The sequence below is a fragment of the Ranitomeya imitator genome, chromosome 6 (genome assembly GCF_032444005.1).
Source record: "Ranitomeya imitator isolate aRanImi1 chromosome 6, aRanImi1.pri, whole genome shotgun sequence".
NCBI lineage: Eukaryota > Metazoa > Chordata > Amphibia > Anura > Dendrobatidae > Ranitomeya > Ranitomeya imitator.
In genome coordinates this window covers 214849178-214877074 of record NC_091287.1, presented here as the reverse complement: position 1 = coordinate 214877074, position 27897 = coordinate 214849178, and the positions used below count along the sequence as shown (strand labels likewise).

At 45.3% G+C, this 27897-nt stretch overlaps 1 protein-coding gene across 1 annotated transcript; it reads right to left on the bottom strand.

Annotated features, from left to right (window-relative positions):
* Positions 1-26421, bottom strand: CCDC127 (coiled-coil domain containing 127). The gene is made up of 3 exons (XM_069730469.1): positions 26371-26421; positions 6181-6314; positions 1-2452 (listed from the first exon to the last, which is right to left on the bottom strand). The coding sequence occupies exons 2-3, from the start codon at positions 6293-6295 to the stop codon at positions 1782-1784; spliced, it is 786 nt and encodes a 261-aa protein (XP_069586570.1). The 5' UTR covers positions 6296-6314; positions 26371-26421; the 3' UTR covers positions 1-1781.
* Between the last annotated feature and the right edge of the window lie 1476 nt (positions 26422-27897).

Below are 27897 nucleotides of genomic sequence, written 5' to 3'. Positions count from 1 at the left end.
TAAGGTTGAAGATATTTAATCTCTGCACGTCAAAATTTATGGTTTACCACTATTAGAATTTTTCATGACATTACAGCAAAAATATCTTTAACAGTCACATAAAAAAACTGCATGGTAATAAGCCATTATTGATCTGAAACATTTGATACACATTTTAATCCAGGATTTGGTTTAAAAACAAAACATGAAACAAGACACTGCACTTTGGGAATAAGGCCTTAGGGTATCTACACACGATCAGTAAAGGTGTACTTCTGCAGCGTCCAAACTTCAGTGACCACTGTCACAGCATAGTGGATGGGATCTCAAGAAATCTCATGCCCACTATGCGTTCACAGATGCCCGCAGCTCACCCATGGAGAAGAACATGTGGCGTGTCTATCCAGACTGCAGCATGTCAATTTCTCTTGCAGAGACGCTAGCCTCCGCAAGAGAAATTTCACCCATACAATGTATTGGTCGTGGTGAATCTGCACAGTTCAATGAACACATGCGGATTCACCTGCATTCAATAGAGGGTAGTGCTTTGGACGCAGTGAACATGCGCTGCGTCCAAACCACTGCCGGTTCTGGATTGTCTAAACAAACCGTACAATGGTTTGCTGTAACTTAGTAGATTTGATAGTCATAGCATCCACAAAAAAAAAAAAATATTGGAAAGCAGATTTTAAATAGAGATCTTCCACAGTTTCCTGGGTCCAAAGTCTTTGGGGCTGTGCGTGTTGCTGACTGCAGAATCATACTGAATCAGGGTATTTGGCAGAACAATTATAGAGTTATGCTCACATGTAACGGATTGTGATGCATTTTTTTCTGCATGAAAAACGCAAGCTATGGCCTGAAACAAGTTGCATGCAATTTAGATACAGGTTTGGTATGGTTTTTTTTTTTATGCGTTTATGGTTTTAACCCATTATGGTTCCAATAAGGAAAAACTGCAGTAAAAAGGTTTAAAGAATTGACTGAGTTTTTAACAAAATATCACAGGTCATAGCTGCTGATGGTGGGGGCAAAAGCAGCGCATCGGTGCGTCAGTCATTTCCCTCGCCCACAGCTTCTAACAGTATGTTGGATTCAGAACACCTACAGATGGCAACAACATGGTAAGTGACTGCGGTACCGACATACCATGACCAAGGACAGTTCTATGTTCGAAATGTGTTAGTTTTGCCTTGATGCAATTATTTTAATGTACCTTGAACATTGTAAGCTGTACTAATAAATTGTTTAAGTTTTATATACCAACAGATGAATACCCTTGTTTATTTTCACAACAGCATCACCCTGTGATGACATCCTGTTCCATGCCTGGTGATGAAGAGAAGCGAAGAAAAAAAAAAAAAAAAAAAAAACCACATTAAATGGATTAGCTGGATAGGAAGAAGTGTAGGGTATTTAGCCAATTACAAAAGATGTAAAAATAGAATACAGATTTTTCCACATGATGACTTATTGCTAGATATGCAATCATTTACTTATCAGTGGTGGCCCAACTGCTTGGACCCTCATGGCTCTTAGGGTATATGTACCCATCAGATTTGTTTCAGAAATTGTGTAGGTTTAACACATACTAGAGACTTTGGAGAATGGTTGTGTTCACATTTTGGCAAAAAAATAATAAAGGGCTCTGTAGTTCTACAGTTTCAGCGACTTTTGCCCCAAACCTTCACTTCCAGCAAAGCAGATTGCTTGCCACATGTATTTATTGTCATTCACAATTAATGTAGAAAGAAAGACATAGGAATATAGAGATTCCACACTTGTTGTTAGAACATTATTTCCTACTTTCCAGTCATGGCTTCTTCCATTTTTTTGAATTTCTTTAAGTCTACAGTCGATTGCCAGTATTTTAGGTAGATCCACATTAACCTGCCATTTTCCAGTTTATTGGTGTTTGTTACTACTGCGCAATGTTTGTCATGTTTAAAGATATCAATCAAGCCATCGGTCATTCCTATCTCTACAGCTATTGGATTGCTGGCAGCTTTCACAAGCAAATTATTTTCTATTTCAAATCTATTGGTTTTCTGTGCAGTCCAACTGCAATAAATGTTCTGTCTTTCTTTAAGAGCTTCTTCAAATTCTTTTAACAAGGTTTTGGCTTTTGTTTGCCATTCTTCCTCCCTCTTAAGATGACTTGCATACAATTCCTTTCCGTGGCTACTCTTCTGGGCTTCTTTTATTTGCTGCTTTAATTGTTCTCTCTCGTTTTCCATCTGCTTTCTCTCTTCAACAAGCTTTTTGCTTTGAGAGATGAGGGCATTGCGATAACTAAGAGTTTTATTTTGTTCTTTCTCAAGTTCGATTTCCAAGTGTGCCACTGCACGCCTGTTTTCTACAATGATGTCTCGATATTTTGTTTCAAGCTCTTTTTCTGCAATGCTCACTTTTTTAAGATATTCCGATTTGGCTTTTCTAACCTCTTTCTCAGATTCCTTTGACCAAATCCATCCTAAAAGAGAAAAATCATACAATTCATAAGTGCAACAGAAGCGATAAATTGCTTTCTTAGACAACATAAAAAAGCAACTACATGAATGGCTTGGTATCGTGTTCGCTGCTTTATACTATTGTTGGGGCCTTATACATCGTGACTTAATCACACTGTATCGACAGCTAGAGCATAGACAGGAAATATTCTTATGCATTTGATAACAGCTGCACCAATAATAGGTGGCATTATAAAGTTCATGTTTGTAACTACAACCAGGGAGAAGACCTTCACGCTATGAGGTTTACCGGAAGGAAACACTGACATTTTCTATAGGATATCCAGAACACTAAGAAGTCCATTATAACTTCTGCGAGCTACAGCCAAGTCAGCATGTTGTAAGAACCACATTCCAGATATTAGGAATACTGCATTTATGTACATATACTACATAAGTATGTGAATGCTCTTACCTAAAGGGTTTCACTACATAAGCAACACACTGCTAAATGATAGGGATCAGACACACTGCTTTTTCATGAAACTTCCACAGATATAAACACTGGCAGGGTGGTACTGGAGGCCACAATAATGCCTGTACAGGCTAGTTTACGCGTAAAGGGGTAAAAAATAAGTGTTTGTACTGTCCCTGGTCTCAAACTATAAAGATGAGATGCCCAGTGCACTTTAATCTACTATATAATTGTCTAAGGGTCACTTCCGTCTGTCCCGGATATTCATTGGTTGCGGCCTCTGTCTGTGATGAAAATCCAAGTCGCTGATTGGTCTCGCCAGCTGCCTGTCATGGCTGCCGCGACCAATCAGCGACGGCCACAGTCCGATTAGTCCCTCCCATACTCCCCTGCAGTCAGTGCCTGGCGCCAGCATACTCCCCTCCGGTCACCGCTCACACAGGGTTAATGCCAGCGGTAACGGACCGCATTATGCCGTGGGTAACTCACTCCGTTACCGCTGCTATTAACCCTGTGTGACCAAGTTTTTACTATTGATGCTGCCTATCCAGCATCAATAGTAAAAAGATCTAATGTTAAAAATAATTTAAAAAAAAAAAACCTGCTATTCTCACCTTCCATAGTCAGACGATGCGCTCGCGCCTGCCACCAGCTTCCGGTACTGGAGATGCATTGCGAAATTACCCAGAAGACTTAACGGTCTCGCGAGACCGCTAAGTGATCTGGGTAATTTCGCAATGCATCCTGGGAACGCAAGATGGCGGCAACCGCACGCATCGCCAGAGGTTTGCTGGATCCCGCCGGGTGAGTATATAACTATTATTTATTTTTATGATTTTTTTTTAAAACAGGGATATGGTGCCCACACTGCTAAATACTACGTGGGCTGTGTCAGATACTATGTGGGCTGTGCTATATATTACGTGGCCACTGTTAGATACTATGTGGGCTGTGTTATATACTGCGTGGCTGCTATATACTGCGTGGGCTATATTAACGCATCGGGTATTCTACTGTATGTATGTATGTATGTATGTATGTATGTATATAGCAGCCACATGGTATATACCACAGGCCACGTAGTACTCCTATATAGTATATAGCACAGGCCACGTAGTATATAGGAGTACTACGTGGCCTGTGCTATATACTATGTAGCTGCTATATACATACATACATATTCTAGAATACCCGATGCGTTAGAATCGGGCCACCATCTAGTTATCTTTATAAACACTTTCCAATTTCGTGTGACAGGAGCTGCTCTTTACTGCTCACCCCTCCCATCTGGGACATTATATCACACATAAGTGTTCAGCTCCCCTGTTTTCACTGCTCAGGATGGTCAGTAAGGTGGAGTGAGTGTTTGCTGCCATAGGAACAAACTAACTATATTTGAATATTTTACCCTGTATCTGCAGCCTTATTATCACACTGTGTGAAGTCTCCCATCAGATCAAAGACCAGTGCTATATTGACAGACAAAGAAGCTGCTGACAGGTAGGGACAACTGTAATATACTTGTAGCAGGTGAAGGGCTGGGGAGTGGTGGTGATTAGTCTTCTAATAGAGCGCTGCTACGTCCCAAGAGCCGCATGTATAGAATACTCAGTCTCTCCTCACTAAACAGTGAGATGTCGCAAGGAAGATCCCAGTAAGTTTTCCCATATGCGTGGTTCCTGGGGATATTGCTGCACTTTAATACATTCCCCTGCCGTTCACCAGCAATAAGTATATTACAGTTGTCTGCCAGCAGCTTCTGTGTATATCACTATTACACTGGTGTTAGCTCTGATGGAGCCTTTTCACTGTGATCATAGCATACACCAGTGTGACAGGTAGTGAACCTGAAGACAGGCAAAGTTTTTTAACAAAATGATAGCTGTAAGGACAAGGCAGCAGCATATTTCTGGTCTTTCTGCCTGCACAATAGAAGTATGCGTGGTGCAGAGGGATCAGTGAGAAGCTTTGTGCCATTCCCAGACGGCAGAGTATTTCTTTAGGAAAACAGAAAAAAAAAAAAAAAAAGGATTTTGGATCGATACTGACTGTTTGTAAATAAGTAAACGCACAAATGTTATTATACTTTTGAGACTAGAATTTTGGTGATGGGTCCGCTTTAAAGAGTGGTTTACGCACATTACTACACACCTAATACTTCCCTGCCACGATCACTAGCGGTCATTTCTGGAGGAGACAGCTGAAGCAAGGGAAATGCAATGATACTCCTCCTGTGAGACTGATACAGCTAGTGACCACTGTGTCTCTAACAATATATAGACTAGAGACCTGCTGGAGACAGGTGAATATGTATAACCTCCACTAGATCACACCATCCATGAAGCCCTACCCCCTTGCTTGCTCATAGGCATTGCTCGGGAACAGCCAGGAGAGAAGTAGGGCAGCAGAACACTTGTCTCTGGTAGGCAACCTCCCCTGCTAGTAAGACAGGGCACTATGTACACATGACATGCTTTGCTGTAAGTAGCACGCAATCCTCAGGGTACACACATTATACATAGCAAGCCCCCTGCTCCTTTTATAGTACTTGCTCACTGACAAGTCTGTGCCATAGCCATACCACATACGGTAACATTTACAGCAGGTCTGAGTGGTCATAGATGTATGAAATATTTACATGGAGAGCTGTAAGATTAGAATAGAATAAATGTGAATGCATGGGTTATTATGTCTGATTTCTTGGTTCTTCTTTGCTAATTAAGGTGACAGTTTCGCTGAGCATTTTCTCATTGACACTTTACCAGAGACAAAGCAATCATGGGTTTCTAACAGCTGTGAAGTCCTCCAATGAGTACGAATTACACCCTTAGTGATACGATTGACTTCCATATTCATAACAAGTTCTGCAGTCTTATATAATGCATCGCCACAGAGGTTCCCTCCCTGGCCCAGGTACTACAGCAGTCAGAGGCACATCTCAGAACGTCATTTATAGGGCCAACATGTGAAGTGCACCTCCAGTTTTACAGAAAAACTATTACAGTGTGCATGATCATTTGTAAGTCAGTAAGTTTCAGGTTTTGCGCTCCGTAGTAACATGGATCAGTCAATTCGTGCTGTGACCTCACTTTATATCTCCCGAGATGTGTAATATTTTTACATTCGTCTGCGATGAAGACAAACTTAGGAGATCGCATGGATTATAGCTGATCCATGTGACTACTGAGAGGAAAAAGGAATAAAAATAATGAAAGGGATTACGAAAACAAATTACCATTATGCTATAAAACACAGATGAACACAATCTGAACTTACGAAAAGCAGCAAGCCCCAACATTGGTACCAGTAATGCATAGTTCCATTTACTCCCATCTCCGCCATTTCCATCTGGACGAATGTTCCACTCGGGTGGATTGTTTAAATTATTCATTTGTATCCACTTTGGAAATCTAAAATAATAATAAAAAATAAGTCATACCAAACAATATATTTTAGGGTTGTATACCCAACAGGCTGACACACCCTAGTGAAGACTTTCGAGATATCCATTGCTGGTTCAAATAATTTTGATGACCTATCCATCCAATCTGTAAACAATTTAAAGAGGACCTATCATTGCAATTTTTATTCTTTATTTTAAAAGCTGATGTAATGAATTGGCAAAAATTTTCATAAGCTAAGCATATACCAAAACTGAGAAACTCCTGCTCATGGCAAGCACCTCTGGTCAGAGGAGCCGACTTCAGTTGAAGTGGCCTCCAGGGGAATCCCACGCTGCTCTGGTGCTGACATCACTCTCCCATGATGCATAGCAAAGCGGAAGTGAGTTGTGTGCACAGCTGCCTCTCAGACTGAATCTCAGCACCCTGTCCTGCTCTGAAAACAATGGAGCTGGCAAAGTGTTCAGAAGCAGCCAGCTGATTACAGAAGTGGTGATGATCTTTATACAGGTGTGCTCCACTGCAATCTCCACCTGCAAGATCTCCAGCCTCCATTCTCCTCCACTGAAGTCTACAGAGATCCAGACTTCAGAAAATAGGTATAGTGTGCAAGTGTAAAGGAGGAAAATGTACGGCACACGGCTGCAGTGTGTGTTACCTAGGAGCAGGACTCCAAGAGAGTAGGGGATGGAGTCTGTAGTTCCTGCGTCTGACGATCAATGAGTGGAGGAGCAGAACTCTACAAAAGCCAACACCTTCTGTGCTGCACTAATTATAGCTGTGCACCTTCAGAGGTATAGACACAAAGCCATGTGTATAGATATTTAATACATTTATAGCCGTGCACACGTGTGTAATATTATTTCTCAATAAACGCTCATTTAGCCCCATAGATATCTATAAATAAGGATACACTGTACATACATTTGTATGTGGCACTTATAACAGAGGTTGTGTGGTATTAACCCCTATCCAACGAGGCCCATTTTCGTTTGGTTTTTCCTCCCCTTCTTCCCAGAGCCATAACTCATATTTTTCTGTTCACATACATGAGGGTTTGTTTTTTGCAGGACGAGTTGTACTTTTGAATGACCTCGATCATTTTACCACATAGTTTACTCGAAAAAAAAAATTCCCAAGTGTGGTGCAAAAAACCCAAAACACACAATTCTGACATTTTTGTCACCTCCGTGGTATATCCCTCCGCCGTTGGGAGAGAGGTCACCACCAACAATGTGTGAGAAAATTCTCATGCAGCGATGCCTTAAACCAGTGTTCCAACTCCGGTCCTCAAGAGCCACCAACAGGTCATGTCTTCAGGATTTTCTTAGTATTGCACAGGTGATAATTGCATCACCTGGACAGGCAATAATTCAGTCACCTGTGCAATACTAAGGAAATCCTGAATACATGACCTGTTGGTGGCTCTTGAGGACCGGAGTTTGGGAACACTGCCTTAAAGTGAGAGCTCGAACGACGGTAACCTCTTCAGTGATGCACTGCAAGAGCCATTACCTCCTGTCAGTGCATCGCGGGAGGCCTATAGAGCAGTTACATCTCCCGATGTGACTGCTCTATACGGGAGATAATTGTGGGACACTCATTAAATGAATTATATCAGAACAGGGAGTAATGGTGTTGGTTTATTATTTTATTATAGAACCAATATCAAAGTGAACATAAAACAATAATCACAAAGAATAAAAAGTACAAAAAAGAAAAAGACAACTGATAATACTACACCTTACAAAATATATATTAAATGAGACCAGATCCATATAATATAAAAGATACTAAGAAAATATATACTAGAAAAATATATATGACCCTCCAAAGTGCAAAAAAGACCAGATAGATGACACAAAGAATAAACCATCCATCTCAATAAAGTGCATATGCATCTATGATAAATAGTCTAACCTAGACAAAAAAGTGCATAAATCTCTGGAAAAATACTAGTACCAGTGTAAAGATGATCTGTGACCCTCAAGGACTCCGACTCCAAAGTACGTTTCGCCTAAGTGGCTTTTTCAAGGAGTCTCCTTGAATATAGTCTCCTAGTATATATTTTCCTAGTATCTTTTATATTATATGGATCTGGTCTCCTCATTTAATATATATTTTGTAACATGGTGTAGTATTATCAGTTGTCTTTTCCTTTTTTGTACTTTTTATTCTTACTTTCAATAAAATTATTTTTTATACTTTTTCTTCTTTGTGAATATCGTTTTATGTTCACTTTGATATTGGTTCTATGGTTGTTGGTGGACATCAATTAACTAGGGTGAATTTTGGCAGGTGATAGAGGGCATCGCAGGATTTAGGAGTAAAATAAAGATGGGAAAATGTATTGCGTTTTATTTCATGAAAATACTTTCCTCTGCCTGTGTCTTTATTTAGTACCTTAATAGGATTAGTAATGATAGGTGTCTTATTGACACCTCTCCATTACTAAGCAGGGCTTGATGTCACTGCAATACAAAGTTGACATAACCCCCCTCCCCAACTATTAACCCAAATGCCACCACTACAGGGCAGTGGGAAGAGAGAGGCAAAGTGCCAGAATTGTCGCATCTTAGAGATGCTCAATCTCTGGGGCATGTGAGAGCTGGTGTTAGTAGCTTTGGCAATATCCATGGCCCCTTCCTTGCCTATTAATATCAGCCCGCAGCTGTCTGCATAGCCATTTCTGGCTATAAATTATAGGGGGACCCCACATCATTTTTTGGGGGGCTCCCCTATTTTAACAGTCAGTAAAGGTTAAATATACAGCTGTGAGAGGATATTAATATCCTGGGAAGCTCCATGGGTATTACCCCCTTCCCAGGCTATAAACATCGGCCCCCAGTCGCCTGCTTTCCCTCTCTGGTTTTGAAAATTGCACGGGCGCCCAAGCCATTTTTTTCCCCTTAAAAAAAAAAAAAAAAATTTAAACAGATATTGCGTTTAACGCAGAGTGTGTGTTTGTCTTTATTTAACTATTTATGTTCCATTTTATTATGTTCATTACTAAACATCAGCCTTGGTATTATATATCTTACTATCGATATTCACTTACCGTATTTTTCGCTTTATAAGACGCACCCCCAAATTTGGTGAAGAAAGATAAAAAAATAATTTATGTTAAATGGGGGTCTGTCTTCTAATGCCAGTGTCCGTCTTACAAATCATATGTCCCTCATCCTAGTATCTATATAACCCCCATCCTTGTGCTGGCACATGCCCGCCTGTGCTGCTGTCAGACACATGGCCCCCCGGTCACTATATGCCCCCCGTGCTGCTGGCAGGCACATGTCCCCCCCGTGCTGCTGGGGGTCACCTTCTGATGATGGCTAAGTGCTCCCAGCTCCTCAGTTGTGCTTCCTGTTTCCCAGGCATTAGATCATGTGACCTGTCCACACAGTGATGTGATCACTGCGCCGATCACATGATCAGATGTTGGCACAGACACAGGAAGAGCAACAAAGGAGCTGAATGGAGGGAATGCAGGCACAGGTAATATTCGCTGCTCCCCTGTGAATCAACTTGTGTAGCTTCAGCACCGAGGTGATGGACAGCAGGTGCAGTGAATATTACATGAGGCTAATGAGCGGGAGCCCACTCCAGCACCCTGACACCATTCCAGAGCCGCCCCCCCTCCTCTACAGCACAGCACACAGATTCGGAATATAAGACGCTCCCCACATTTTCCCCAAAAATTTGGGGGCACAAAAGTGTGTCTGATAATCCGAAAAATATGGTATTTGTTTTATATACATTATATGTGAACATGGTATGAGATGATATGGTAATCAATCGAGTACGTAAAAGAAGAAGTTGGACAAAAATGACATCACAATTTTTTTTTTGTTAAATAGATCTTTGATCTTTACAAAAACGCATACAAAAACACATGAGAAAAAAAAAAAAAAACATGAAAATCCGCATCAAAACACGCAGCTTTTAAACTGTGTTTTCTGTCAAGAGATGCAGAATCTGCGCAGAAAATTCCACAGGCAAATCCGGAATGTGTGCACAATCCGTTAGGTTCACATGAGGCAAGTTTGTTTAAAAAATTTCTGTAACTTAAAAAAAAAAAAAAAAAAAAAAAATCAAAAACCTTGTTCTATATATCAGAATCAGGTTTGTAAAACTCACGGCGGGACCAACTCTATTCAGAAAAATGTAGCATTTATACTGCGTGCAGAATTATTAGGCAAGTTGTATTTTGATCACATGATACTTTTTATACATGTTGTCCTACTTCAAGCTCTTCAGGCTTGAGAGCCTACAAATTAAGTAAATCATGTGATGTGCATCTCTGTAATGAGGAGGGGTGTTGTCTAATGACATCAAAACCCTATATAAGGTGAGCTTAAAGGGAAGGTGCCACCAGTTTTCTTGTATTTTGTTTTTTTGTGAAATTAAGCTTAAAATAGTCATTAAAATGTATTAATACAATGTTGGCACTGTTTGCAAACATTTCTATATGAAAAATATTATATATTTTTCTACAAATATACATATTTACCACTAGGGGGAGCATTTTCCGTTTTAGACCTCAAGCAGCTATAGTAAGCTTTAGCAGCTCTGCCCCAGGGATATTAGACCACCCAAAAGGGGAGGGAAATGGTGATGTCAGCAGTTACTGCCCCAACAGTAAGAATGAAGAGCAGCATCACAGAGCAGCACCATTTTGTGTGTGACTGTCCTGTGACCTGCTGTCACCAGCAGTTACTGCATCAGAGGAGCAGAACACAGTGGGCTCAGCAGCATCTGGACCCAAGAAGAGTGAAGACATGTGGTGTGCATGGAGCAGCATTAGGAGCTGTCTGGGAGCTCCAGCTCTGCAGTGAATAGCCAGGCATTATGGAGGGAGGGGAGAGATGCATTGTATGGCTAAGGCCGGGGTCACACTAGACCGCAATACGGACGAGTGCAATGCGATAAAAAAAATCGCATAGCACTCGTCCCAATGTTAATCTATGGGGCAGCTCCCATCATCCGATATTCTCTCGGCCGTATTCAGGATCCGAGTGAAATCGCAGCATGCTGCAATTCTCAGCGTATCTCGGCCAATGAAAGTCTATGGGGGTGAGAAAAAAATAGCACAGCACACGGACCATCAGTGTGACGTGCGAGAAATTCTCAGGCATTGGGCAGGTGACAGGAAAGGCTCGGCCATTATTTGCTCATTTTGCAAGTGTGTGAGAAAATCTCACCATACGGACGCCATACGGATGTCACACGGATGCCAAACGGATCATTGGATGCGAGAAAATCGCATCCTCGCACTGCACACGGATCACTGTTTTGGTAACATTTGTGCGATTCTCGTCCGTCAAAAACGGACCGTTTTTTTATACGTTGTGTGTGTCCCCGGCCTAAGAGTGACTGATGGGAGAGAAACAGGCGTGAAGTATGATGAGTGAGACACATATGGAGTGTGATGGGGAGATACACCTTGAGGCTGTGTGCACACGTTCAGGATTTTTCGCATTTTTTTGCGTTTGTTCGCTATAAAAATGCGATAAAAACTATTTAAAAATGCATACATATGCATCCCATCATTTATAATGCATTCCGCAATTTTTGTGCATATGTTGCGTTTTTTCTGGGGGAAAAACGCATCGCAGTAAAAAACGCAACATGTTCTGCGCATGTCGTGTCTCCTCCTTTGATGTGGGCTCCGGCGCTGAGCCCACATCAAAGTCACGACCTGTCGGCTGTTTTGTACAGCTGACATGTGCGCACAATAGCGGCAGGTGAAATCGCTATTCACCCGCTGCTATTAACCTGTTAAATGCCGCTGTCAAATGCTGACAGCGGCATTTAACTACCGCTTCCAGCCGCGCGGCCAGAAATGGGCGTATCGTCCACCCCCGTCACATGATCAGGGGTTGGCGATGCGTCAGGATGGTAACCATAGAGGTCCTTGAGACCTCTATAGCTACTGATGCCGGCCTGCTGTGAGCGCCTCCCTGTGTTCGGCACTCATAGCAAGCCTGTAATTCAGCTACGGAGCAGCAATCTGATGATCGCTGCTATGTAGCAGAGGCGATCGTGCTGTGCCAGCTTCTAGTTTCCCATGGAGGCTATTGATGCATGGCAAATGTAAAAAAAATGTTTTTAAAAATATGAAAAAAAAAAAATTAAAGTTTAAATCACCCCCCTTTTGCCCCATCAAAAATAAAACAATAAAAAAATCAAACCTACACATATTTAGTATCGCCGCGTTCAGAATCGCCCAATCTGTCAATAGAAAAAAACATGACTGACATGTGCCCGCAATAGCGGCAGGTGAGATCGCGATTCAACCGTTCCTCTGTATGTGTTATCCGTCCGGCAGAAACAGCTGTTTTGACGGATCCTGCAAAAAACAGATGAAACGTGTGGCCATCCGGCGCTAATACAACTCAATGAGAAAATAACGGATCCGGCGAAAAAAAAAACTGATCTGGCAGAAAAAAAAAGTAAATTGTGGAAAAAAACGGATCTGGCGTGAAAAAATGGATCCGGCGGAAAAAACTGATCCGGCGGAAAAAACTGATCTGGCAGAAAAAAAAGGAACTTGTGGGAAAAAAACGGATCCGGCGGAAAAAAACGGATTAGGCGGGAAAAAAAGGATCCGATAGAAAAAAAACTGATCTGGCAGAAAAAAAGGAAATTGTGGAAAAAAACGGATCCGGCAGGAAAAAACGGAACTGGCAGATAAAAAAAAGAACTTGTGGAAAAAAATGGATCTGGCGGGAAAAAATGGATCTGGCGGGAAAAAAAGGATCCGATGGAAAAGAAAAACTGATCTGGCAGAAAAAAAAGGAAATTGTGGAAAAAAACTGATCCGGCTGAAAAAAACTGATCCGGCGGGAAAAGACGGATCAGGCGGGAAAAAAAGGATCCGATGGAAAAAAACTGATCTGGCAGAGAAAAAAGGAAATTGTGGAAAAAAACGGATCTGGCGGGAAAAAACAGATCAGGCGGGGAAAAAAAGGATCCGATGGAAAAAAACTGATCTGACAGAAAAAAAAGGAAATTGTGGAAAAAAACGGATCAGGCGGGAAAAAAAGGATCCGATGGAAAAAAAACCTGATCTGGCAGAAAAAAAAGGAAATTGTGGAAAAAAACGGATCAGGCGGGAAAAGAAGGATCCGATGGAAAAAAACCTGATCTGGCAGAAAATAAAGGAAATTGTGGAAAAAAAATGGATCCGGCGGGAAAAAACGGATCCAGCGGAAAAAAAACAGATCCGGTGGGAAAAAATGGATCCGGTGGAAAAAAACGGATCTGGCAGAAAAAAACGGATTCTGCAAATGTGCTCGCAGGATGCGTTTTTTTCCCATAAACTTGTATTAGCGACAGATCGTGACGGATGGCCACACGTCGCGTGGTCGCGTCCGTCGTGCAACGGATCCGTCGTGTTTTGGCAGACCGTCGGCACGAAAAAACGTTCAAGTGAACTTTTTTTGTCCAGCGCGTCCGCCATTTTCTACCGCGCATGCGCTGCCAAAACTCCGCCCCCTCCTTCTAGACTTCAGAATGGGCAGTGGATGTGTTGAAAAACTGCATCCGCTGCCCACGTCGGGCACAAATTTCACAACGTGCGTCGGTACGTCGGCCCGACGCATAGCGACGGACTCGTACCGACGCAAGTGTGAAAGAGGCCTTTGTGAGGGTTGAATTAAAAAAAAACACAAACGCGTGGGCGCCCGTGCAATTTTCTGCGCCAGAGGGGGAAAGCCGACGGCCGGGGGCCAATATCTGTAGCCTGCTATGAATATCAGCCCGCAGCTGTCTGCGTAGCCTTTACTGGCTATTAAAATAAGGGGACCCCAAAAAAAAAAAATTGCGTGGGGTCCCCCTATATTTTATAGCCAGAAAGGCTAAGCAGACAGCTGCAGGCTGATATTCATAGCCTAGAGAGGGGCCATGGATATTGACCCCCCCCCCCCCCCAGGCTACAAATACCAGTCCGCAGCCGCCCCAGAAATGGCGCATCTGTAAGATGCGCCAATTCCGGCACTTAGCCCCTCTCTTCCCACTCCCGTGTAGCGGTGGGATATGGGGTAATGAAGGGTTAATGTCACCTTGCTATTGTAAGGTGACATTAAGCCGGGTTAATAACGGAGAGGCGTCAATAAGACGCCTATCCGTTATTAATCCAATAGTAAGAAAGGGTTAAAAAAAACACGCACACATTAGGAAAAAAGTATTTTAATATTCTTCATTTCACCATACTTACCATACTTCAGCGCCTGCAAAAAACGTAAAATAAACCGTATACTACCTATCCGCCGTAGTCTAATTAATAACGAGTGTCCCACGACGATCTCCCCTATAGAACAGTGACATTGGGTGATGCCACTGCTCTATAGGACCCTCAGTGACACACTGACAGGAGACCATGGCTCCTACAGTGCATCACTGAGAGGTTACCTTAGGACAAGGTCTCACTTTATGGCAATTGCTGCCTGGGAAAATTTCTCATACACCAATGGCATAAAGTGAGACTAGGGACTTTTTTTTTTACAGCGGCGGAGGAATACAGTGGTGGAAGGATACCTTCCTGCTGTCATTGTGTTCCTGGAGCCCCTAGAGAGCAGTCGCATTATCTGATGCTGCTGCTCTCCACGGGAGATCGTTGTGGGACACTCGTGGATTTCTGCGGACAGGGAGTATATTGGTTGTTTGTTTTTTTCATATTTTTTTTTACAGATGACACTGGCTTCGGGGAACAAAGTGACAAGTAATGGTGAGTATGAACTCTATGTTTAATGTACTGTATGTCTATATGTATGTAATGTATGAATGTATTGTATGTGGCATGTATGTGGCATGTATGTATGGAGTATTTTTTTTTTCATTCAACACATTAGCCGGATGATGGGACTATTACTGTTCCATAATTGGCTAATGTGCCAATCACTGTCATTGTAGCAGGCGTCGTCCGATGGGACTTGTAGTCCCATCGGACGATGCTTGCATACACGCATAGAGACCCCCCCACGCCGCACAGAGACCCCCCCACGCCGCAGAGACCCCCCCAAGCCGCACAGAGCCCCCCACGCCGCACAGAGACCCCCCACGCCGCACAGAGACCCCCCACAGAGATCCCCACGCCGCACAGAGATCCCCCACGCCGCACAGAGACCCCCCCACGCCGCACAGAGACCCCCCCACGCCGCACAGAGACCCCCCCCACGCCGCACAGAGACCCCCCCACGCCGCACAGAGACCCCCCCCCACAGAGACCCCCCCCACGCCGCACAGAGACCCCCCCCAAGCCGCACAGAGACCCCCCACGCCGCACAGAGACCCCCCACAGAGATCCCCACGCCGCACAGAGATCCCCCACGCCGCACAGAGACCCCCCCACGCCGCACAGAGACCCCCCCACGCCGCACAGAGACCCCCCCACGCCGCACAGAGACCCCCCCACGCCGCACAGAGACCCCCCCCCACGCCGCACAGAGACCCCCCCCCCACAGAGACCCCCCCCACGCCGCACAGAGACCCCCCCCGCGCCGCACAGAGATCCCCCGCGCCGCACAGAGAGGGAGAGCGACACAGGGGGAGAGTGCAGTTTACCGGAGATCACTGGGACTCTGTGCAAGTGGGGAGGCGGAGACAGAGCAGAAGCACACGGCAGCGTGTGAGAGCAGAAGATGTCTGCCCAGAACCTGCTGTGCCTGGAGTACAGAGGAGAAGTGAGGGCTTCTTCTCTCCTGTGATAGAGAGCAAGTGGAGCTCGGCAGATAGCACAGGGCTCTAATAAAATGGCAGCTAGTCACACCTACAGCAGTGAGTTGTGCAGCCCACAGAGGCGTGCCCAGCTCACTGCTAATGCTGCTGCAATGTTACAGATAGGAGATAATAGACCGGCTCGGACCCTATGTCCATGGGGTGCCGTAATCTGACACTGATAGTGACATGCTACTGCTGCAAAACCAAGATGTCAGCCCCCAGTGCATTCTTTCTACTCATATATCACACAAAATCTGTTTTACATGCATTCAAATCTGGGTTATAACAGCATGTTATGCTACATTACATTGATTAATTAATGATCTACAAACGCGGTACCTTCCCTTTAATTAGGCAACTTCCTTTCCTTTGGCAAAATGGGTCAGAAGAGAGATTTGACGGGTTCTGAAAAGTCCAAAATTGTGAGATGTCTTGCAGAGGGATGCAGCAGTGTTGAAATTGCCAAACTTTTGAAGAGTGATTACCAAACAATCAAGCGTTTCATGGCAAATAGCCAACAGGGTCGCAAGAAGTGTGTTGGGCAAAAAAGGCGCAAAATAACTGCCCATGAGTTGAGGAAAATCAAGCGTGAAGCTGCCAAGATGCCATTTGCCACCAGTTGTGCCATATTTCAGAGCTGCAATGTTACTGGAGTATCAAAAAGCACGAGGTGTGCAATACTCAGGGACATGGCCAAGGTAAGGAAGGCTGAAAAACGACCACCTTTGAACAAGAAACATAAGATAAAACGTCAAGACTGGGCCAAGAAATATCTTAAGACTGACTTTTCAAAGGTTTTATGGACTGATGAAATGAGAGTGACTCTTGATGGGCCAGATGGATGGGCTCTGGGCTAGATCAGAAAAGGGCAGAAAGCTCCACTCTGACTCAGACGCCAGCAAGGTGGAGGTGGGTACTGGTATGGGCTGGTATCAAAGATGAACTTGTGGGACCTTTTCGCGTTGAGGATAGAGTGAAGCTCAACTCCCAGACCTACTGCCAGTTTCTGGAAGACAACTTCTTCAAGCAGTGGTACAGGAAGAACTCGGTATCGTTCAAGAAAAACATGATTTTCATGCAGGACAATGCTCCATCACATGCCTCCAGCTACTCCACAGCGTGGCTGGCCAGTAAAGGTCTCAAAGAAGAAAAAATATGACATGGCCCCCTTGTTCACCCGATCTAAACCCCATAGAGAACCTGTGGTCCCTCATAAAATGCGAGATCTACAGGGAGGGAAAACAGTACACCTCTCGGAACAGTGTGTGGGAGGCTGTGGTGGCTGCTGCACGCAATGTTGATCATAAACAAATCAAGCAACTGACAATCTATGGATGGAAAGCGGTTAGTGTCATCATAAAGAAAGGTGGCTACATTGGTCACTTATTTTGGTTTTGCATGTCAGAAATGTTTATTTCTAAATTTTGTACAGTTATATTGGTTTACCTGGTGATGAAAATAAACAAGTGAGATGGGAATATATTTGGTTTTCATTAAGTTGCCTAATAATTCTGCACAGTAATAGTTACCTGCACAAAGAGATATCCTCCTAAGATGCCAAATCTAAAAAAAAACACCACTCCAACTTCCAAAAATATTAAGCTTTGATATTTATGAGTCTTTTGGGTTGATTGAGAACATAGTTGTTGATCAATAATAAAAATAATCCTCTAAAATACAACTTGCCTAATAATTCTGCACACAGTGTATGTCTACACCAGACTGTTTCTGCAGTATATTGAGAGTAGACCACAATGTTTGCCATCCAGGGTCTTTACAATAGGAAAGGCAAACAGATTTCATCCTGTTCAATGATGATTTGCAAAACAGTAAACTGAAAGGAGCCAAAGTGTCAAAGCAAAGAAGAATTAACCCCTTAGTGACAGCCAGTTTTGTCCTCAGTGGTCACATTTCATAAATTTGGCCCGGTCAGTGTCACTTTATGTGGTGATAACTCTGGAATGCAACGGATCCCAGCGATTCTGAGATTGTTCTTTCGTGACAGTGTACTTCATCATGAAAAATATATATATAATACTAGATGGTAGCCCGATTCTAACGCATCGGGTATTCTAGAATATGTATGTAGTTTATGAAGATTTTAGAATAATACATTGAATACACCGGATTTGGCCGGCCACAACCAATTAGCGAAGCGTGGTTCAACTCCCGCACCAATTCATGGGCAGACTGCGGCCGTCGCTGATTGTTCACGGCCGGCCACGTAGTATATAACAGCCCGCGCTGTACATTGCCCAGCCCGTGCAATACATTGCACAGCCCGCGCAGTACATTGCAATGTGGGCATCAAGTCTCGTGAGATGATGACGTAGCGGTCTCGCGAGACCGCAATGCATGGAGAAGTCGCCAGGGCCTCGCGAGGAGCAGGAAAGGCCTGTTCTGGATCCGAATGGCCCACGGACGGTGAGTATATAAGGCTGGTTTCACATTTGCAGTTGTGTCCGCAGCGTTTCAACCACATATATCTGCATGCGTTGTGTGTTCCTATATTTAACATTAGGGACCCATGTGTTTTTGATTGTTCGCGTTTTGCCGTGTTTGACGACACATGCGTCATTTCGTTGTTTGCGGCTTGGCGCGGAAATGCAACATGTAGTAATTTCTAGAGGCGTCAATTTGCCGCCTGGAAACGCATGCGGTTGATTGCGCAAGGATTGCGACAAAAAAAACGCATTGCTGTCTATATGAACGCATGCGTTCACGAGCACATGCGTGTTCGTGATCGCATGCGTTTCAATTGAAAACAACATGTCTAAACACTGATAAGCCACCCCCCACATAGTAGGTGATAAAGGGAGGTAGTGGACATTTGCAGGTCACTACTCAGCAGACACTGAAGCAGACGAGACACAGGCTACATCTTGGAGGAAAACAAGACACTGAACAATGTGAGTATATCCTAGCCAATGCCTTTATTTTCTATCTCTACATGTCCTAATTTCTTGCATTTCTTTCTTTCTACATGCATCAGAAGGTCTTCTTCATCTTCTCATGAGGAGTTTCTTCCTGGGCCGTCGGAAGTCGAGCATGTCAGTGAGGTGAGTACTTGCCTCGTCAGATTGGTAAGTATTCACCGTCACATCTACACATGTGACAATTTGAATTTTTGTTTTTTTTAGAGCTCTTCTTCAACTGCAGCAGAGACTGGGCAGGAGCAGCGGACTCAAAGGCGGGAGTAAAGACGGCAGCGGGTACGTATACACGGCTGACTATTTACTGTATCCTCAGTGTAATATTCTTGAATCTTCCTTTCTTTCCATTCCTATTTCTTTACTTTTTTCTTCTGGAATCCTTTTGTATGTTGACTTTCCTATTCATGCCATTTCTCAGCATCTTTTTTCTTTCTTTTACTTATGTTAATTGTACAAACTTTAATGACTATTTAATTTTTAGGTTCCACAACGGGAGGATGATCTAACAGAAAATTACCTCATCTCCCTGGTCCAGGAGCGAGTCCCGTTGTGGGACACCCGGGATCCACTGTACTCAAACAACGTCACATTGCGGCGCCTATGGAATGAGGTGGCCAAAGAGATGTGGGATGGCTTGGACAACGTCCCGAATCAAGTCCGAAATGCATTTGGTAAGTATTGCACTAGAGTGTGAAGAAGCAGAGGCCTTGGCCGTGCTCACTCAACTGTGTGTGATGAAAGAAACTCTCAGGAGTTTCTCTCATTACACACAGTTGTGCGAGCACGGCCAAAAGTCCCTTTCTGACCATAATGTTTTTTGTTTTTTTAACAGTGGCCAAAGTCAAAACACGTTGGCGTTCGATGAAGGACCGCTTCAACAAGAACCTGCGTCAAGAGAGCAGTGTTCCCAGTGGTTCAGGAGCAAGGACCAGACGATACAAATACTATCGAGTTCTGGCATTTTTAAGACCGGTCTTTGCCCAGGGAACGTAAGTATTGATCACGTGCATTAGGTTGTATTATATTGCCATAATCTGTATTTTTCTATTCCACAGGATTTTGCGTCTGGTTAATTTTTGGTATTAATTTTTTTTTTCCTTTTTTCACAGCACATGGAGCACTACCGTTGGCCCAGGTTCTGGAGCGGTCCTTCATCTGACAGCCATGGACCCGTCCCAGCCATCCAGCAGCGCTGCAGCAAGTGGGCTTTCCACACTAACTGGAGACCAGGGAGCTGGTCCATCAGGTCTTCCCCTTTCGCAGTCCTCTTCCACTGCTCCTTTTTTTTGGGCTCCTCCCGGCAGCGGCAGAGGGCTTCGGACAGGTCACTCATGCCCGAGTTTTTGCACTTGAGCTCGGTTTTACACAAAGCAATCAAGGCTTTGGTTGACCGAATGGATGTTTCACATAACCTCTTGAATGCACGTATCCAGGAGGTCACCACAAGCCTTGACCAAGTGAAAGCCGACCTCCAGAGGCCAGCACATCATTTTTTTAACCAAATTGAGCAGGGCATGTCGGAACACCTTACTCCTGATCTCCAGCTGAGTGTCATGCAGGCCTTCAATGCTGCTTACGTGCAGGCTATGCAGCAGAGTTGGTATTTCCAGCAGACAATGTTGGCATATCCACATGTGCCTTCACTGTCACGATTAACCTCAATGCCGACCTCTGCTGCATACCACTGCACGGCCACCTCAATACCTAGCACTGCCGGACACCACTACAGCACCACCATGCCGAGTGCAGTTGGACATCCCACCGCCACGATGCAGCAGGACCCTGGCATGGCCTTCCGTACTGCCACCACCACGATACAGCAGGACCCTGGCATGGCCTTCCGTACCGCCACGATGCAGCAGGACTCTGGCATGGCCTTACGCTCTACAAGGGCTATTGACTGGCATGGCTGCACACTCTACAAGCACTATGGACTCTGACAGTGCAGCTGGACCCTAACAGGTCACCCACCACCATGCCGCGCCATATGAGCCCACCAAGGCCTCCCACAACCCGGCAAACCCCCCCAAAAAACAAAAAACTCTTAGTATTCCTCCCGCTTCACCTCCCAATGTGTCTGTAATGTTAGGTTTGTCTCACCCTTCCAGTGCGTCTCAAGCCTCTCATGTGTCAAGCCCCATCCCCGAACTTCCAGACCCCACTAGTTTCATTGCCCCTTCTCCTGTAACCTCTGCGTCGTCCACGGTTAGCCAGGCCTCAGTGCTTCACACCCCCCGTTTACATCACTCTACCCCAGGCCGGCGCAGTTTAACAAATTTTTTGGTTGTAAAAAAATAAATACAATTTGATTTGCCCCAATTATGTTTGGTTTATTGTGTCTATCGCCGCTGGCAACACACACCGTGCGCCAAATAAGAAACTTCGCCACTCACTTAATTTTTGGGCCACATCATATCTCCAGTAGTTATAAAGAAACACTGGAGCTTTGTGTCTTTAGTATAAAGATATGAAGTGGGCCAAAAAATAATAGATGGATTATCTCTATAATCTCTTCTTTCTGCTTAGACTGTGACTAGTGTTGCAGTCTGCAGAGAAAATGGCGGAAATACAGTGCAGAACTCTACTGAACAGGTCAGGTGTAAAAAAAAACTCATTAGTTAGGATACCTGACCTGGTGAGTAGAGAACTGCCTTGTATAACCTCCATTTTCTCTTCTGTGTACATAATCTATTACACACAAATTGAAGGGACGATTGTGGTCACACACGGCATATCTATGCTCACCTGCACAGGTGTCAGAAATAGTGAATTCATGAGGATGTTATGTGCATAATGAAGTCATTATTTTTGACACCTGACTTGATGAGTATAGATCTCATTAATGTGACAGTCATTGTCTCTTCAGTGTGTCCAATGGATACAGCAGAACAGAATCAGGATGCAATGACGTCAACAAGCTTACCAATAAAGCAACATGGCTGCCATAACACTAGCAGTATGTGGCCAGCGTTTTGTATCAATATTTGTAAGCCAAAACAAGGGGTGGAAAAATTAAAGGTAAATTATGATATAAACATAACTAGCACCTCTGCCTTTATCACCTACTCCTGGTTTTGGATTACAAATACTGATATTAAATACAGAACAAATACTGCAAGTTTTAGGACACCCTTGGTTTGTAGAGGAAAAACATAGGAGAAACGGTCAACACAACCAAAACTAAAGTTTATTAATGAGAAATATTATCGTCATTTCAGAAAATTACTGGTACAGATGTAATTACAACAGGACTTTTACACAACATTGTCCTGCCATGACACACGTCCAATATCTGAATCAAAAAAGGCAGCGAGTTGGTCTCGCATGTGACCAACTGCTGCAGTTGACCACAGCGGGTGATGCTGGAAATCAGGCAGTGGGTGTGCAACTGGTTCATCCAGTTCAATTTTGGGTTGCTCCTTAACCATTATAGAATTGTAAAGAACCACACAGGCTTTGACCACCTCGTCGACTGTTTCCACTTTTAGATTTATGGCTGATGCAAGAATGCGCCATTTAGAGACCAAAATGCCAAAGGAACACTACTGTTCTTCGGGCCCTGGTCAGTCTGTAGTTAAAGATCCTTCTAGTGTGGTTCAAGTCCCGACTGGAATAGGGCTTCAGTAGGTTTTCACACATCTGAAAGACCTCATCCCCAACCATAACAATTGGCATCGGTGGACCTCGAGTGTTGAGGAGAGGCTGTGGCGGGGGAAAAATTGAAATTTTGGCCATACAAACGGCGGCCCATATCCGAGTTCTTGAAAGTCTGGGAATCGTTGCCACGGCCAAAAGCTCCAATGTCCACGGCGCTGAAGCGACAGTTTGCATCAGCTATTGCCATGAGCACAACAGAAAAATATTTTTTTTATAGTTGAAATACTCCGATCCTGTTCTGGAAGGTTTCATAATGCGGATGTGCTTTCCATCCACCGCTCCTAAACAGTTGGGGAAATCACACACACTCCAGAACTTTTCCGCAACTTCAAGCCACATGTCCACAGTGGGTAGGGGCATAAACTCATCCCGGAGTACATTCCACAAAGCCCGACAGGTGTCCGCAACTATTCCGGACAGGGTGGATATTCCAAGCTGGTATTGGAAGTGGAGGGATGATAAACTCTCTCCGGTTGCCAGAAATCTGTAAGAAAAAGAAAACACACAAAAAAAATTACAAACTATTCTATTTATGGTGTGGTTACGCTAAAGAAAGAAAGGAAAATACCCAAAACATACATGTCAGAAAACACAAAATTTGGACTGTCATTCGTTTAGATTTGGAACGTACCTTAATGTAACCAGCAGACGTTCCTCTGGTGGAATCGCTCTACGGAGCTGGGTGTCCTGTCTCCGTATGGCTCCTTGGACACGAGCAAGCAAATTCTGGAACGAGTCTTACGACATCCTTGTATATTCATGGAATTTCTCCGGGTTGGCATTAAGCTCGCCATACAGCGTGTGATAGGCTCCACAGCTCTCACATAGTTCGATAATGGGGTGTCTCCAAAAACGCCTACGTTGTCTCCTTCTCCATCTTTCGCAATTTCTGTCTTGCTCCCAAGCAAAAGCACAGGCAAGAAACAGCTTGATGCTTAAATCCAGGTTGAAATAAAAGCTCTGTATGCGAAGGTCCATCATGACACAGGAGCAAAATCTGAATATTACAGCTGTTCAGGGGTCTATATAAAGAAATACCATAATACTCGCCCTCTGTAGTCCCATTGGCCGTGTCTGGTTATCTTGATTTTTCTCTTGTGAAATTTTTCATCATGCGCACCAAAAACGCAAACGCATATAAACGCAACGTTTTTAAACCGCATGCGTCTAAAAAATGCCGCGTTTGTACGCGCTTATATGAGTCTTTTCCACCACTTGCGGATGCGGATGAAACGCTGCGGTTTTAAACGCAAATGTCAAAGTAGCCTCAACCACTATGCGTTCAGAGACACAGGTGGCAGACCTGCGTATACGCACACCCGGCGCTTCTTTCCAGACCGAAGCATGTCTAATTACAAGGCGGAGATGCTCCATCCCCGCAGCATAAATTTCCCACAGACTTTCATTAGATGCGGTAAAACCGCATCTAATTATTAGTCACATGCGTAATAACTGCAGGAATGCAGCTTACTACACGTGTACTAATTTAAATAAGGTCTACCTTGTGATCTACAGAAGTTCGCATCCACTGCAGTTCTTGCGATGACTGAGCTGACTGCGAGAACTGCCATGCATGTGACCGACAGGGCTATCTCCGGTCCATAGGCAAGATCTCAGCTGACCTCGAGAACTCAGTGCAGTTGACCGCCGGAGATTGAGTTATTTCTGGCGGTCATCATCCAGATGTAGCAGAGCTGGAGTAGTATTGGGACACTCATTATTTAGGACTACGTCAGAACAGGAAGTATTTGTGTTGGTTTAGTATTTCACTTTTATTACAGGAGATTGCGGGCGTCACATGGATTAGCTGAATAATAAATGGGAAAACTGTGTGGTGTTTTATTTCATTAAAATACTTTATTCTGGCTGTGTCTTGAAACTGTGTGCACACTTTGCAGATTTTTTGTTTTTTTTTTGCTATAAAAACACGAAAAAAAAACGCATACATTATGCATCCCATCATTTAGAATGCATTCCGCAATTTTTGTGTACATGATGCTTTTTTTCCCCGCGAAAAAAACGTATCGCGGTAAAAAACGCAGCATGTTCATTAATTTTGCAGATTTCCCATTATATTATTGCATTGGGAACCTCGGGAAAAATCAGCAGAAAAAAAAAACGCAGCAAAAAACATGCGGATTTCTTGCAGAAAATGTCCAGTTTTGCTCAGGAAATTTCTGCAAGAAATCCTGAACGTGTGCACATAGCCCAAATGTAACAACTATAGGATTAGCAATGGATAGGTGTCTTGACACCTCTCCATTACTAAGCCAGGCTTGATGTCACAGGACACTACACAGGTGACATCAACCCCACAACTATTACCCCACTTGCCACGACTACAGGGCAAAAGGGAAGAAAGAGGCTAAGTGCCAGAGTTAGAGCATCTTAGGGCCTGTTTCCATTTGTGAGAAACACGTCCGTGTCTCGCATGTGGAAACGAAGCTCTGGTGCCGGCACTCCGGAGCGGAGCGTGCGGCCGCATAGCAACACATGCAGCCGCATGCTCCGCTCCGGCACCAGAGCTTCGTTTCCACATGCGAGACACGGACGTGTTTCTCGCAAATGGAAACAAGCCCTTAAGGTACCGTCACATTTAGCGACGCTGCAGCGATCTAGACAACGATCCTGATCGCTGCAGCGTCGCTGTGCGGCCCTGCGCTTAGTAACCCGATGTTTACCCTGGTTACCAGTGAAGACATCGCTGAATCGGCGTCACACACGCCGATTCAGCGATGTCTGCGGGAGATCCAGCGACGAAATAAAGTTCTGGACTTTATGCTCCGACCAACTATGTCACAGCAGGATCCTGATCGCTGCTGTGTGTCAAACTGAACGATATCGCTAGCCAGGACGCTGCAACGTCACGGATCGCTAGCGATATCGTTCAGTGTGAAGGTACCTTTAGAGATGTGCCATTTCTGGGGCGGCTGAGAGCTGGTGTTTGTAGCGGGGGAGGCAAGATCCATGGCCCCTTCCTGGGCTGTGGGTTGATATTAATGGCCTGGGAAGCTCCATGGGTATCACCCAGGCTTTCCTTGTCTAGTTTGGAAAATTGCTCTGGAGCCCACACCATTTTTTTAAATTATTTAGTTAAAACACACCCAGCCCAGTGGCCACAGATCCACGCAATTTCTGAATCTACTTCATGTAGAAAGTCCTCACGTCTCTCTGTTGTGCAGTCACTGGTCATGTGATGGACACTTGGTGCAGGACGGATTACAGTGACAGCCAGGAAGCCCAAACCAAAGACACAACTAGAACGTTGTGATTGACATAAGGCAGACGAGGGCCAGGATGGTCACCTCAGCCCATCACCATCTACAGCGCAGGAATAACCAGGAGAACTGCACAACAGACGACAGAAGGAAATCCAAAACAAATAGGAGAAACTGCGAATCTAGAGATCTTGTGTCCGGCACACCGAGGGTCCACAGGACGCCTGCCCGGCACACCGAGGGTCCACAGGACGCCTGCCCGGCACACCGAGGGTCCACAAGCCGCCTGCCCGGCACACCGAGGGTCCACAAGCCGCCTGCCCGGCACACCGAGGGTCCACAAGCCGCCTGCCCGGCACACCGAGGGTCCACAAGCCGCCTGCCCGGCACACCGAGGGTCCACAGGACGCCTGCCCGGCACACCGAGGGTCCACAGGACGCCTGCCCGGCACACCGAGGGTCCACAAGCCGCCTGCCCTCCTGTGTCAGCGCTGACCCCTTACCATCCCTCATACTGACAGTAGTCCAGTAACTCACCAAGTGCGACTTCCCATAGAAACCTGTCAGCGCAAACCACGCCCCTCGCACGGCTCTCTAAGCCACACCTCCACGTCATCACGTAGGACCGTACCATTTGTAAACATATATATATAAGGGGACAAGGGTCTCACTCAAATCCGTAAATAACTAATAAAACGAGAAGCGCATTGGTTTCTGCTTATTCTGTAACCGTGCACTGCGCTATAATGTCGGCAATCCTCACTTCAAGTCACTGTAATACCTGAACTCTACTCCATTACCAGTCTTTGTATAATTTGCTGCTTTAATAAAGTTAATTTAAAAAAGTGGACTGGACTGTGACGTAAACTCTGCACGTGATGTTGTTAGTCCTATCATTGCGGAAAGCTGCTCTAGTATTTTCGTTTATTGCAACTGGGGTTGTGTGGTTGAGAAGCAGCACGGGGGCAGCAGCATTAGTTGGGGCTCTGAGAGGGGGCAGCAGCATTAGTGGGGGGCTCTGAGAGGGGCAGCAGCATTAGTTGGGGCTCTGAGAGGGGGCAGCAGCATTAGTGGGGGCTCTGAGAGGGGCAGCAGCATTAGTTGGGGCTCTGAGAGGGGGCAGCAGCATTAGTGGGGGGCTCTGAGAGGGGGCAGCAGCATTAGTTGGGGCTCTGAGGGGGGCAGCAGCATTAGTGGGGGGCTCTGAGAGGGGGCAGCAGCATTAGTGGGGGCTCTGAGAGGGGGCAGCAGCATTAGTGGGGGCTCTGAGAGGGGGCAGCAGCATTAGTGGGGGGCTCTGAGAGGGGGCAGCAGCATTAGTGGGGGCTCTGAGAGGGGGCAGCAGCATTAGTGGGGGCTCTGAGAGGGGGCAGCAGCATTAGTGGGGGGCTCTGAGAGGGGGCAGCAGCATTAGTGGGGGGCTCTGAGAGGGGGCAGCAGCATTAGTTGGGGCTCTGAGAGGGGGCAGCAGCATTAGTGGGGGGCTCTGAGAGGGGGCAGCAGCATTAGTGGGGGCTCTGAGAGGGGGCAGCAGCATTAGTGGGGGCTCTGAGAGGGGGCAGCAGCATTAGTGGGGGGCTCTGAGAGGGGGCAGCAGCATTAGTGGGGGGCTCTGAGAGGGGGCAGCAGCATTAGTTGGGGCTCTGAGAGGGGGCAGCAGCATTAGTGGGGGGCTCTGAGAGGGGGCAGCAGCATTAGTGGGGGGCTCTGAGAGGGGCAGCAGCATTAGTTGGGGCTCTGAGAGGGGGCAGCAGCATTAGTGGGGGCTCTGAGAGGGGCAGCAGCATTAGTTGGGGCTCTGAGAGGGGGCAGCAGCATTAGTGGGGGGCTCTGAGAGGGGGCAGCAGCATTAGTTGGGGCTCTGAGGGGGGCAGCAGCATTAGTGGGGGGCTCTGAGAGGGGGCAGCAGCATTAGTGGGGGCTCTGAGAGGGGGCAGCAGCATTAGTGGGGGCTCTGAGAGGGGGCAGCAGCATTAGTGGGGGGCTCTGAGAGGGGGCAGCAGCATTAGTGGGGGCTCTGAGAGGGGGCAGCAGCATTAGTGGGGGCTCTGAGAGGGGGCAGCA

Excerpts from the sequence above, each read along its gene's own strand:
- CCDC127 (XM_069730469.1), bottom strand. The coding sequence starts at position 6,295 with ATGAATAATTTAAACAATCCACCCGAGTGGAACATTCGTCCAGATGGA. Across the intron at positions 2,453-6,180 it reads GTTGGGGCTTGCTGCTTTTC|GATGGATTTGGTCAAAGGAA; the intron begins GTAAGTTCAGAT and ends TTTCTCTTTTAG.